The sequence below is a fragment of the Amphiura filiformis genome, chromosome 10 (assembly GCF_039555335.1).
Source record: "Amphiura filiformis chromosome 10, Afil_fr2py, whole genome shotgun sequence".
NCBI classification, from domain to species: Eukaryota; Metazoa; Echinodermata; class Ophiuroidea; order Amphilepidida; family Amphiuridae; genus Amphiura; species Amphiura filiformis.
The window spans coordinates 42,584,396-42,599,094 of record NC_092637.1 but is presented as its reverse complement, the minus strand read 5'-3'; the positions used below and the strand labels follow the sequence as shown (position 1 = coordinate 42,599,094).

Sequence of the window (14,699 nt, the reverse complement as noted above, 5' to 3'; positions counted from 1 at the left end):
AATTCATTGACAGATTCTAACCTAAGGAGGGAAGTCAATTTTTGATCAATTCTCTTCAGGCAGTGAAACGTAATGTATTGAAATGGAAGTAATGCATTGTGGGAACTGTATAAAGGTATATCTAATGCAAAGCAGTCATTTATATAGCACACAAAAAGCAATGACATAGCGTGAGTCATTATGGCACCGACCATGATGGGGGGCACCGGGTCTGATGGGGGCTCAAGCCATTTTGGGCAATTTTTCCGGCAGATTTTCTAAATTTTCAAATGGATTGGGGGAGGGACACTGACAAAAAGTATCCAAACTTAACTTAAAATAAAAGTCATTTCATAAAGACACTAAAACTACAAACTAAAGTAGTCAATAAATGGATAATTTTGTTCTGCATATTTTGTTATCAGTACATGGAATAAATGCATTGTGGGAAGGATTACAAACCTGTCTTAATTCTTCTATTACAAGCACCAGTATCCAAACAGTGAGGACCAATTCCACCAAAGTTGGTCCACTCCCAAAATTGTCAATAAGGACATAGCTATACAACAGCACCAAACAGATGTAGGAAATCTGAAAAGAAAAGGTGAGAAATCATTCAGTTGCAAATGGGGGAGGGGGGGGGGCACATCATAAAGTTTTGGTGGAAAATAAAGGCACTTACATGTGGTCAAAACTTTAAAAAGTGGGATAAGGCCCAAAAACTTTGCATGTCTTAAAGCTTACAACCAAGCAAGTTCTACCAACATATTTTTACCAATATTTTTTAGAATTTATGTTAAAAATAAAAACAAAATTGATGAAAAAACACAGAAATTTGCATCAAGCAAATGTGTGCAGCAGCAGTCACTTTAGGCCTACCCTATTACATTTGGTTCATAAAGGGCTGTGCAATTTATGTGCATGTACCCATAGACATACCACCTAGACCTATGAGTGCCCATCCCTAACCATGGAAGTAGGTGAAGCCACATATCCAAGGTGATTTTGGTCGGGTGGTCGGACGCGGAGAAATAAGCGTTCATGTCTGGAGAGAAAGATGCGCTCGTTTGCGTGATTATCGCTCTCGTCAAATGCAACATGTTCCCTAGACGCGAACATATCTGCTTGCTTACGTCCAGGAATGCGCCCCTTGTCAAAGTCGTTGCTAAGCAGTGTCAGCTTCACTACACGAACCAAAGTCACTGGTCTAGGTGCTCGTTTGTCTGGGCATGTACCCACATTGGTGAATTCTCAAAATTGCTTACCCTCCCCCCGGTAGTGACAAAAAAAAATTTGCCCCCATCCCCTTTTTCAACTTGCCAGAAATTGTTTGTCCTCCCCTTTCGATTTGGCAATGCTTTCCTCCCTTCTGGCTTGCCCCCTCCCAATAATTCATCACCCCAGGGATACACAGTTATTGTACCGCCTCTAATAACTTACTGTCGCACTCCAAAACCTAGCCACAGGTGCTGTATAAAAAACCTTCAATCTTTTCAAGGGTCTGAGTTCATATCCATCATCTGCTGGGAAGAACTTGACATTGGTCAGGATGAAGACAGGACAGAGGATGCCTACGACCACCTTCCATCCACCAGACCGGATGCCACTGTTCCAGATGTTGGTGAGTAATGTCTGACAGCACGCATGAGATATGAATTTCTATGGGAGTAAACAAACCAAATATAATTGAAAATGAATTCCACCCATATTCGTAGATGTGGGGTGGAGGGGGGGGGGAGAATGAATCCCCCTATATTTTGGTGGGGGATGGTCCATACAGTCATCCCCAATGTTAGTCTACTGTGGGAGTAAACAAACTAAACATAATTGAATATGAATTCCATCCACATGCGTAGATGTGTGATAGGATGAATTCCCCTATATTTTGGTCATCCCCCAATGTTAGTCTAATTTATCATCCTTCTAATTCCTCTGACCGTCCACCAACCCTGTTCTGATCCAATAGCTAGCTATCCATGAAAAAATGGGCAGGGCAGTTACTGATATGAATTGTTTATCAAAAAAGGGAATGCAAATGCTGACACTTGTATTTGGGTTTTTGACCAAATTAACCTCATATCTGGCAGCCATTTTAGCCTAAAAAGTGCAAATTTTTGCGCTCTCCACATGAATTTGTTCCTCTTTTAGCTTCAATATGGTGACATTTTTATCATAAACTTATTCTGTCACCAAAAAGTGCTTTCCAACACCATTCTAGCCCTACTATTGGGCCTTTAATTTAAACACACTATATCCGAGAACCGCAAAAACCCACTAACCGCTCCACCTGAAAATGGGGAATTATCAGTGCAGTGGGTTTAGGAGTTCTCTGGATATATAGCCAGGTTTTAAATGATATAACAAGGTTTTGAATCACCACGGTCAAAAGACCCTTTTTTCTCAGGGGAATTAGCAGTGGGTTTAGGAGTTCTTTGGACATAAGCCAGGTTTTATGATATAGCATTGTTTTGGATCACCACATTCAAAAGGCCCTATACTAGTAGGGTTACACCATAATCCCCCAAATGTCAAAAAAGAAATTTACACCACTGGCCATAAGACCCCTACTCACACATCCCATATTTATGCACAGAACATCGATCATCTTATTAAAGCCATAATATATGATTTCCCTCAAATTTTAATTTTGTTATTCTTTACCAAATATGATGATTTAGTAAGAACTATTTTCTGGCAAAAAAGTTCGCATTTTCCCCTAAAATCCCCATTCCATCTAGTGTAAATAGTGACCCATCCCTAAGCTCACCTTGTCTTCAGCTTCAGCCGCCATAGATAAGACAGTCTTCTTACCCACATAATCATTATAGGAGCATCAAGCACCATCTGTGCTAGTGTGTTATAAATCCCCACCCCCCTGGTATAAATAGTGACCCATCCCTAAGCTCACCTTGTCCTCAGCTTCAGCCGCCATAGATAAGACAGTCTTCTTACCCACATAATCATTAGGAGCATCAAGCACCATCTGTGCTAGTGTGTTATAAATCCCCACTCCTGGTATAAATAGTGACCCATCCCTAAGCTCACCTTGTCCTCAGCTTCAGCTGCCATAGATAAGACAGTCTTCTTACCCACATAATCATTAGGAGCATCAAGCACCATCTGTGCTACATGTTATAAATCCCCACCCCCCCTGGTATACATAGTGACCCATCCCTAAGCTCACCTTGTCTTCAGCTTCAGCCGCCATAGATAAGACCGTCTTCTTTCCCACATAATCATTAGGAGCATCAAGCACCATCTGTGCTAGTGTGTTATAAATCCCCACCCCCCTGGTATAAATAGTGACCCATCCCTAAGCTCACCTTGTCTTCAGCTTCAGCAGCCATCTTCTTTCCCACATAATCATTAGGAGCATCAGCACCATCTGTGCTAGTGTGTTATAAATCCCCACCCCCCTGGTATAAATAGTGACCCATCCCTAAGCTCACCTTGTCTTCAGCTTCTGCCGCCATAGATAAGACAGTCTTCTTACCCACATAATCATTAGGAGCATCAGCACCAACTGTGCTAGTGTGTTATAAATCCCCACCCCCCTGGTATAAATAGTGACCCATCCCTAAGCTCACCTTGTCTTCAGCTTCAGCAGCCATAGATAAGACAGTCTTCTTACCCACATAATCATTAGGAGCATCAAGCACCACCTGTGCTAGTGTGTTATCCGTCTCATAGCATTTGTCAAGCACACCCGTGGCAAGTTCCTCAAATTTCCTGAAATCAAAATTTATGATCAATAAAATTTCAGTTTAAATCTTATCAATTTTTTGCCCTCCCTGAAATTATAAGTTTCCCATCCTTAATAATATATCTGCATTGCAACCAATACTGGTACTGGATACCAGTATACTGGATGCACCCCCCCCCCCCCCCACAATTGGGAAAAGTATACAAAAAGTCAAAAAATTTAAGAATTTGCAAGCGTATCGAGCAAAAAAATCAGGTTTTTTACGCTTTTTTGGACAAAAAAAGGTCCAAATTTTGGGAAGAAAGTCCACTTTTCACAAAATTGCCCCCCCTTGGAAAAAAAGTCCACTTTTTAAAAATCAGATTCAAATGAAATCTTGCGTACGGGCCTGACTGTACCCTTTAGAAGTCTCTTTTGTTTCCACCCAAAACAAAAAATTGGGTGCATCTTTGTGTGCATTCACTGTACATGTCATCAAAACCCTTTGTATTTTAGTTGCATATCATTATCATCTGCAGTATCATCATCATTGTCATAATTATATCATTGTCATCATCTTCATCATCAGCATCCTCATCGTTGTTGTCATCATCATCATCATCATCCTCATCATGGTCATCAACATTGTCATCATCATCCCTATTATCTTCGCTATCATCATCATTATCATCGACACCATAATCATTGTCATCATCATCATCATCATCATTATCATCATCACCATCATTATCTTCATCATCATCATCATCATAGTCATCATCATCGCCATCATCATCATCATCATCATCATCAACATCATCGCAATCATTGTCATCATCATCATCAATAGGCATTACTAACACCACGACAACAATCATCATCTACATGACCATCATTAACTTGATCATCATTTTATTATCATTACTGCTTTGCGTTCTGGTTATAGGCTTCAACATAAAAAAAGATAATGTTCTCAAAATTTCAAGAGCTAACTCGACAAGAACCACTGACTCAATACTAGGCTTGTTTGTACTCATTTTAATGCATTTTTCATGCTGATTCCAAATATGGTCATGGAAATGCAGAAATCTTAAATTTATTGAATTTCTAAAGAAAATTTCAAACTTGTCGTCACCATACCAGTGTGGAGTACTTAAACACCCCTCCTCCTTTAATTGCTTACTTGGCGTTCTCTTGGTGCTCTGTTTTCTCATTAGGTTCTTCCACTCTTGCAGCCATTTTCCTCACTATACATGAAGCAATGATAGCAGCTACAATGGGATTCTCTGTTTGTTGCCAGAAAAACTCGGCTAATTTCATCCTGAAATGAGAGTGTAGTTGAAAGGATGTTAATGTTAATGTTTACAGGACTTTAGGTTGGTCCAGGCCCGTACGCTGAATTTTTTTTTGGGGGAGTGCTGATTTTGAAAAAGTGGACCTTTTTTCCAAGGGGGGTGATATTTGTAAAAGTGGACTTTTCCTCAAAAATGTGGACCTTTTTGGCCAAAAAAGCATAAAAACCCTGATTTTTTGTCATAATTTGGGTCGATCCTTCATGTAATTATTTCGTGTAATCTAATCCTAACTCTAACCCTAATCCTAACCCTAAGCCTAATCCTAGTCATAACCCTAATCCTAACCCTAACCCTAATCCTAACCCTAATCCTAAACTAACCCTAACCTTAACCCTAACCCTAACCCTAATTTCGTGTGAAATTACATGAAGGAATAACCATAATTTGGGACTTTTTGTATATTTTTGCACATTTGGGGGGGGGGAGGGGTGCGACCGCTGCGTACGGGCCTGGGTTGGTCTAAACCCTGGAATTATGGAAACTTTTGAGCCTATATAATGACTACTAAATTGTTGGTCTAAAGTATTATTTAGAATGACAAACACTTGGGGGGGGGCATTTAACACAAATTACCAAACAGCTGAGGTTTATGCGCTCCCCCAGTAAGACCCTTTTTTTGCCTGGGCAGCTCCCTGGGACACAGTTCAGAAAGACCCCTGAATTTTGCCAAAATAAACCACTGAAAACCCCTGATTTTAATCATTTCACCTCTAAAAGACCCCTAAATAATTGCTCATTCCTTACAATTCTGACTTTTTCCAGGCAATTTTCAACCAGAAAGACAAGTAAGACCCTTGATTTTGACCGTTTGCAGCTCCAAAACATCACCAAATTCTGGGGGAACAAACCCACAAAAATAATTACGTGTCCCCCCAGGCCCACGTGCTTAAAACAAAGCTCTCACCTGTTGGTTAACACTGCCCATAGAAACAACTCACTAAATGGTCTAGAAAAATGCATGCCTGGATTGGCCAGCTCTGCCATGGTCAGGCTTGAACTTCCCGTGGTGACTTTTTTGCGTTCTGACCGGAGGTACTCTTGGTATGACTTCTGCACTAAATCTACACCTGAAAAGGAAAACAAAGGTTACTATTGCTTCAACACACAGCAGCTGAAGGGAGTATCCCATTATGCTTTGCGGTACCATTATAGAACTGATTGTGCCATAGAAAATGCACACAAAATCTCACACTTCAACTTTCAATTCACCTTTTCGGTAAATCCCATAAGCCTTTGCGAGTACACCCGAGACCTCGTCATTTGACGTCACGTACGTCGATCTGTTCCAAAATCCATGTTTTTATCGCAATTTTTGATGTAAAAGAGCTGAATGGAAAACCGGTGATGCAAACTCCCAAAACTTTCGCGTAGCACGAGCGCTTGATGTACGCTCGTTTTGACAGTGATTTATGCTTGCGTATCAAGCATTTCCAAGCGCGTTTGACAGTATTTTACTGCATGACGCAATTTTGCATTTATTCAAGATGGCGAATTTCTTGAAAAACACGATGTATTTTTGTTTAACAAAATTCTCTCATTTCACAAATTCCTGCCACTTTCCACTCATCTGATCATCTTTTTATGTGACGGAAGTTATGCTGATTTTATGAAGGTATGTTTCTTGCCTTTCCGATAATTTTAAATTGTTTTTTGAGACAAAACTTTCCTAGCAAATTGTCCATTTTCACTTGTTTTCAAAAAGTTGTTTTTAAACCTTGTTTTTACCCCATAATTTCCCTCATTTATCGAAGCCCTGCCCTCCTTCCAATACATTAAACCTTGACTTGGCAACTGTTTAACCTTGATGCAAAAGTAGTAAACCTTGATGCAAAAGTAATAATTTAGTCCCTATATAGCGAGGGTGGTCTAAAGGAAAAGATCGCCTATTGTTGACCATTTTCATAACATTTTCCCCCCTGAAAGTTTTTCCCCCCCTCCCTCTGAAAAATTCCCGGCTTTACCCTTGCTTACCTGTAAGAGTTGTGGAAAGTATAGCAAATGCCAACGTCTCTCGATTGTGACAGGTATGACGACGATCAAATGAATACAAATTCTCCTCAAGTTCACCTAGCAGCCTCTGAAGAACATGTCTGACGTCGTTGAGGTAGATGATGTCAGATAACTGAAAGTTAAGAAAGGTAAATACTGCTTGATCAAACAACAAGTAGGCCTACTTTATGCAACAAAGCATACAAATATTTGGAATTTATCATTAGCATTGATCTGTCTTGAAATGTGTGGGGGGCATTCAGCCTGAATTGTCAAAAAGTGGCTGCGAAGAACAAAAAATGTGTAATTTTGCCAAAAGGTGGGGACACAATATCCTATCCTCCGGGCTATCCTCCCAGGATTGATGCTCATGCAATTAATGTAGGAATACATTCTAACCTCTTTTATCCAGCCATGATGGGACCAAGCATTGTCCGGATAAGTGAAAAATCCAGATAAGTGAATTACATGTAATTATGTATTGACTGTCCCAAGTACTGAAATTGTAACAAAAGATTGTTTTAACATGGGGTAATAACACTAATTTTTGCAACATAGATGTCATTCTAAGCATTCAGAGCATGGAATTAAGGTGTTAAATCATCAAAAACATGTTTTTCTGTGAAGGATTATACTGTTGGATAACAGAGAGATCCATATAAAAGAGGTCCGGATAAGAGAGGTTGGACTGTAGAACTAGCCCCATTCGTAAACTGCGACACCCCTTGAATAGCATACATGTGCAAACTAGTAATTTCTGGTCTTCTTGTGGCTGCTCTATTGGAACTTTAAGGGGCTGAACAATATTTATGAGCCCAGGGGAAAAAAACAAAAAATTGCTTCCCCCCCCCCCCCCCTCTTGGGCTCCCAAAAATTACCTGCTCCCTAGCATGTCAAAAACTGCTTCCCCCCCGGGCAGCCAAAATATATTTGGCCCCCTCCTTTGCACCATAGACCATTTAAAACATAAATGGTCTATGTTTGCACATACCAAATTGTTAGGTGCCCCATAAATGTGTTCCAAAATTGCTTCCCCCCTTTTGCCGACTTGCAGTATTAGGACCCGTCATGAGTACGGGTTTTGATTGAATTATTCAATAATTTAATTTAAGAGTGTAACTCACCCTTCCTCCTCTGATGCGCACTAACAGTTTCCTGAAATTGTGGTCCATTTCACACTGCGTAAAAATAACAAATTAATTCAAAATGCAATTTGTCCACTACAAATTTGTCCACATGTGTAAAACAATAATGCTATACATGACTTTGTACATTTTGTTAAAAATGTTTTAATTTATTTAAAAAAGCATCGGGGGAACTTATAAGTTGTGGATCCTTTAGTTGAACATCCTTTTCAAATAACACCTTCAAACATACATTGTGAGCTCTTGGTTGCCACATACTCCTGGCAAGTACTCATGTAACATGCTTCTGCCGGGGGGGGGTAGCGGCATAGGCGTACGGGGGGCATGTACCCCAATCAACTTTAAAATTTTGAAAATCAAATAAGAAAAATTGGCAAAAAATGGCTTATGGCCCAAGTCAGGCATGGGGGGGGTAGCGGCATAGGCGTACGGGGGGCATGTACCCCAATCAACTTTAAAATTTTGAAAATCAAATAAGAAAAATTGCCAAAAAATGGCTTATGGCCCAAGTCAGGCATGGTGCCCCCCCACCATCAAGGTTGGTGCCAAATATGATGACTAGCACTCAGCTATGTCACTGGCTTCTGCTCTCGTGCTGCTAGATTAATAAGTTTATAGCCAGTCTATAATATCGAATTGATTAATTCGAATTAAACAATTCATTGATGTTAGCACTGGGTAGTAGCCATTACTGCCAGTAGACAGGAAGTCTAGAAAGTTGACCTCAACGCTGTAGGTGGTCTTCCTGTGCTTTTGAATGGGACAGCAGTAACCTTGGCCAATGTTTAGACCAAAATGTTGGATTTTTCAGATTTTATTCTAAGTTTGTGAGAGCATTAAGTTTTTCATAACATATTAAAAAGGCAGAGACCCCTGCTGTATAATAAATTAGCTAGGTCAGTTTTGAGTAACCTTGGTGAAAATTATCAAAAAAGTGCCTATTCTTTTGTGTGTGTACGGTCCATCACCTGTCACTTGGTAGTCTTGTAACATGTCCAATGGCGCTGCCCATGGCCACTCGATAAATTGTTTAATTCGAATTAATCAATTCGATATTATAGACTGATAGCTGCGTATACACTTTCCACTGCCTATTTATATAGTGTTACTAAATGCTTTGGGAGCAGTTATTGTCTTCAGAAAGTGGGTCCCAAATATGTCAGCGACCAGTCAATATTTTCATGACCTCCCTATCTCAGGTCTAAAATTTTATATGATCCTCTTCCACAAATTAATTGTAATTTTGGCCAATACCATATCTATGACATTAGTCACAAGCCTTTTGATAATAACAATGATTTATAACACCCCCATTCTTTATTTATTTGGCGTTTTGAGTGAGGGCTTGTGATTAGAGTAACATTTAGAGTAACATTAGCACTTTAGGTGTTTAGTGCCAGTACTGCTAGTGCTAAGTGGCAAAATTTGCATAACAATTAACGTGTAGATTGAAAAATAATGCGCTTAGAGCAATTTTTCATCACTTACCGTGTTATAAAGGCCACGTAACTTTGATACCGTCAAGTAATCCTTCATCACAATGCCTTGTTCTAAAAATAGCTCTACAAATCCTACTTGGTTAGCAGAAATAGCTTGAGTTAAGAAACTGTCCAGACTGCCAGGCTGTTTATAAAATAAAATAATAGTAAAATCAGGGATTTAAGTAGGAATGAAGAAAAAAGCAAGTGAATTTGGGTTAAAAATCCCTCAAACGAGATGAAACTAATTGAAGTTTGCAAAAACCGATTGAAGTTTGCAAAAACCGATTGAAGTTTGCAAAAACCGATTGAAGTTTGCAAAAACCGATTGAAGTTTGCAAAAACCGATTGAAGTTTGCAAAAACCGACTGAAGTTTGCAAAAACCGACTGAAGTTTGCAAAAACCGACTGAAGTTTGCAAAAACCGATTGAAGTTTGCAAAAACCGATTGAAGTTTGCAAAAACCGATTAAAGTTTGCCAGAACCGATTGAAGTTTGCCAGAACCGATTGAAGTTTGCCAGAACCGATTTAAGTTTGCAAAAACCGATTGAAGTTTGCAAACCGAACCGATTGAAGTTTGCAAAAACCGATTGAAGTTTGCAGAAACCGATTGAAGTTTGCAGAAACCGATTGAAGTTTGCAGAAACCGATTGAAGTTTGCAGAAACCGATTGAAGTTTGCAGAAACCGATTGAAGTTTGCAGAAACCGATTGAAGTTTGCAGAAACCGATTGAAGTTTGCAGAAACCGATTAAAGTTTGCAGAAACCGATTGAAGTTTGCAGAAACCGATTGAAGTTTGCAGAAACCGATTGAAGTTTGCAGAAACCGATTGAAGTTTGCAGAAACCGATTGAAGTTTGCAGAAACCGATTGAAGTTTGCAGAAACCGATTGAAGTTTGCAGAAACCGATTGAAGTTTGCAAAAACCGATCGAAGTTTGCAAAAACCGATCGAAGTTTGCAAAAACTGATCGAAGTTTGCATGTCCCTAATGGTACACCGTAATATTTGGTCAAAACAAAAATTATATCCCTTTCAAAATTGAAGTGCATTTTGCTCCTGAGACAAACTTCCTGTTTTTTGACAAACATGTAGGCCATAGCTGGTTCTGAATAAAAAACAGTCTTATGTCATTTTACACACTACATGTCAAATCCGTGGATAGGGCCTCATCACACATCAGTTTTAGGTGATGCACTCTTCTATGTGAATATATTGATTAAGGTCATGTCTTCCATAAGGTCCTACGATGAGAGTGTGTCACGATTGTAACACCAGGAAGTTGTGTGTACAAATTCGTCAAAGTGAACTATTTCTATGTGATAATTGTGAACATCTGAGACAAGTTGAACCACCGTTACCCGGTTCGGCCCCCCGTCATCTACAAAAATCTAATACCGCTCCTAAAATGAAAGGAAAAACACCAACTCCTCCCCCTGCTACATCAAACACTCCTAACTGTAATGGTCAAACTTGTACCGTCAAGGATGGTGACACATCTTGTTGTTGTTTTATATGCCAGAATTGTTTTCATTTAACATGTGTTGGACTGTCAAGACGGCCTCCAAAAAGCTCCAACTGGTGCTGCAAGAGCTGTTCAAATTTCCCCACCATTATACTGAAAACTTTACAATGACCTTAATGTTCTCTCTCGCCGCACAAAACTCTGCAGTCAGAAGTGAGCGAGCTACGGAAGTCCCAAGAAACCCTTAATAAAGAAAATGTAAAACTACGCCACGATCTTGAAATCATCAAACAAAGTACTACTGACAAACCGGACTCCCCGAATGAAACAGAACTTTGTGATTCCCCTGAAGACAAGATATGGTATGAAATGTTTGAAAGAGTTGTTGATAAACATATTCCTAAAAAGTATAAGCGTGTAAAAGCTACACCAACACCTTGGTTAAACAAAGATATTAAAAAGAATATGTCAAAAAGGGATTATTTACATCGCAAAGCTTTGAGAAGTAATACTAGTTCTGATTGGGAAGAATATAAGCAGTGTAGAAATGAGGTTACATCAATGATTCGTAAAGCAAAAGAAACTTATTGTAAGCAAAGTGTGTCCCAAAATGCTGGTGATTCTAAGAAGATGTGGAAAGCGCTTAACGATATTTTGCCTCACAAAGCTTCTCCTAGTCCCTCATCAATCACTATTGATGACGAGGTGTGTACAAGTGTTAATGATATTGCTAATGGTTTTAATAAGTACTTTACAGGTGTTGCTGCTAAACTTGTTGATAGCAATGGTACTATTTGTAATGATGAATCTGTTTATGTTGAAGATAAACCAACTGGCGATTGCTCTAAACCCGTACTTGATTTACCATCTATTTCAAGTGAATTTATTTGTAGAGAAATTGACCTCATGAGTGAGAAAAAAGGCCACTGGTCTTGATGACATTGGTAGCAAAATTTTAAAATTGGCCAAACCTGCTATTTTGAGCAGCCTTGTGTACATTATGAATTTGTCTTTGAGATCAGGTGTGTTTCCAGATTTATGGAAAGAAGCTAAAGTAGTTCCTCTTCACAAAGGTGGTGATATGTCAATTAACAACTTCAGGCCAATTGCCATCCTTCCTGTTGTGAGCAAAATCATTGAAAAGGCTGTTCATAAACATTTGTATGATTATTTAAGTGAAAACAAGCTGATTAATGAAAATCAGTGAGGTTTTAGGCCTTTTCATTCTACTGAAACATGTTTGTTAAATATGGTTAATGATTGGACTAATAGTATAAATTCGGGTAAAATAATTGGTGTTTCGTTTATAGATTTGCGCAAAGCATTCGACACCGTCAATCACGACATATTGCTCAGTAAACTTAAAAATTTGGGTGCTTCTGCCACTGCACATGAGTGGTTCAGTTCATATTTATCTTGTGTTTTAAAGATACTATGTCAAACTCACGCCCTGTTTCAACAGGTGTCCCCCAGGGCAGTATACTAGGTCCATTGTTTTTCCTTATATTTATCAACAGTATGAACAAAGTAATTTCCCATGGTCAAATATCTATGTATGCTGACGACACAACACTCTCCGTCCAGTGGTAAAGACCCCCAAGATATATCTGCTAAATTGTCTTCTGATCTTGATTCAATAATGAATTGGTTGAATGTTAATAAATTGTTTTTGAACACTGATAAGACAAATGTTATGTTGATTGGAACTGCGAGTAAGTTAAGGAATGTTAATGAGAAAGATTTTTCTGTATTTGTTAATGGTAAACAACTGGAAAGAGTAAGAAAGGCAAAATGCCTAGGTGTTGTTGTTGATGATCAGTTAAAATGGCATGATCAAGTTAATAGTATTATTCAAAAGGTTTTCTGTAAGATTGGGCTATTAAGACGTCTGAAACCTTTCCTTGAAATTGATACATTAAATGTTATTTTTAAATCGTTTGTTCAGCCTATATTTGACTATTGCAATATCTCATGGTATGGTCGTTTTAAAGATGACAGTTCCAAACTTAATGTTCTTCATAAACGCTGTGCAAGAGTGATTTTGAGCGTGAACAACTTAACTTCATCTGATTTCATGTTTAGAATTCTTGGTTGGGAACGGCTTCACACTCGTAATGATTATTTTAAAGCACTAATGGTTTATAAATCTCTTAATGGCCTGGCGCCACATTATCTTGCAAAATGTTTAACCATGTATGTACAACTCACAATGTTAACACACGACAGGCTGCTGCTGGTCAGTTGGCTTTGCCACCTTCAATTCATGGATATGACTTAGAATGTTTTAAATCATCGTTCAGTTACAGTGGTGTAAAATTATGGAACAACATTGAAAATGATATTAGAAACTCAATAAATGTGCAAACTTTTAAGCGGTATTACAAAAATGTATATTTTCACCAGTTTTAATTAAATAGTGTATAATGTAAATAACATCTTGAAATATATATGTTACTGAGTTATTATGTGTTTTATATGATGTTTTTATGGATCAATGTTCATTTAATAATGGCATGTGAGTTTTAATAATTATTGCAAACTGTACAAATGTATTTGAGATTTATATTCTTTTAATGTATCTTTTAATAATGGCTTGAGTTGTAAATTGTATAATTATATTCTTTGTAATTCTCTATAATTATATTCCTTTTATGTATTTTGCAGGGCCCGTGTTAGACCAGCTTCGCTGAATCGGGCTACCCTGGGTAAACATGTTGTAAATAAATAAATAAGGCCTAAAAAATAGTTTGATTGGCGTAACCCGACCGACCCTAAAATTAGGCCCGGCCCTGACTTTTTTTCTTTTTGCAAAAAAAAAAAAAAAAAATTTAAAAAAAAGAAGAAAAAAAGTTCCAAATGCTTTATCCAACGAAATTTACAGCTTAAAAAAAATCCCGACCTACCTACCATATTTTTATGTTAGGCCAATCAAACAATTTTTTTAGGCCTAAGGAATGTATGCATTTCAACTGGACTAGCCCAAAGTTGGTCTTGATTAGAGGGTAAAGAGCATCAAAAAAGGAATGATTTAACACATTGATGAATCCAAGTCACGGTTGTTTGATGTATATAGAATTGGCTTCATTATTAACTAAATGCAAACTATAGATGGCGCTGTTTATCCTAAATCATATTTCTTTATTTGCAAGGTAGGTGATTAATACTGCCATTAAAACATCTGGAATAGGTGTAACAAGCAACAAGGAAAGTTTATAAACATATTTTATCAAACAATAAAGGAATTATTTGTATTAAAAGCTTGAAAGAGTAATTTCCAGTCCAGTCCAGCGCCGCCAATTTTGTTATTAATATTTAAATTTTATATCCGAAAAACCTTTAAAAATGCTATAAAAGTGAATACTTTTGTAAAAGAGTGAAAATTAAAGTTGAGAATGACTCAAAAGCATCTGTATACATCAGCTCAGCATGATATCACCTTTAGCTGTTTAAGGGGGTACTACACCCCTCGATAAATTTGTGTCTATTTTTGCATATTTCTCAAAAACTAATAACACAGTGGTAACAAAATTTATGTATATTATAGGGGCAAGGAATCCAATTACTACACTGGAATTTCAGTGACCCAAGACAAGCGGTTCGTTATTT

General features: G+C 38.2%; 1 protein-coding gene across 1 annotated transcript in view; it reads right to left on the bottom strand.

The window, feature by feature from the left end:
- The window catches only part of LOC140161901 (transient receptor potential cation channel subfamily M member-like 2), a 48,147-nt gene that overhangs the window by 15,242 nt on the left and 18,206 nt on the right, over positions 1 to 14,699 (bottom strand). Inside the window, exons 12-19 of the mRNA XM_072185197.1 lie at positions 9,639 to 9,773; positions 8,130 to 8,183; positions 6,988 to 7,138; positions 5,921 to 6,083; positions 4,845 to 4,982; positions 3,567 to 3,708; positions 1,420 to 1,638; positions 442 to 570 (exon numbers count right to left, since the gene is read on the bottom strand). Of these exons, the coding sequence (XP_072041298.1) occupies positions 442 to 570; positions 1,420 to 1,638; positions 3,567 to 3,708; positions 4,845 to 4,982; positions 5,921 to 6,083; positions 6,988 to 7,138; positions 8,130 to 8,183; positions 9,639 to 9,773 (1,131 nt within the window). The remainder of the gene's footprint in view (positions 1 to 441; positions 571 to 1,419; positions 1,639 to 3,566; positions 3,709 to 4,844; positions 4,983 to 5,920; positions 6,084 to 6,987; positions 7,139 to 8,129; positions 8,184 to 9,638; positions 9,774 to 14,699) is intronic.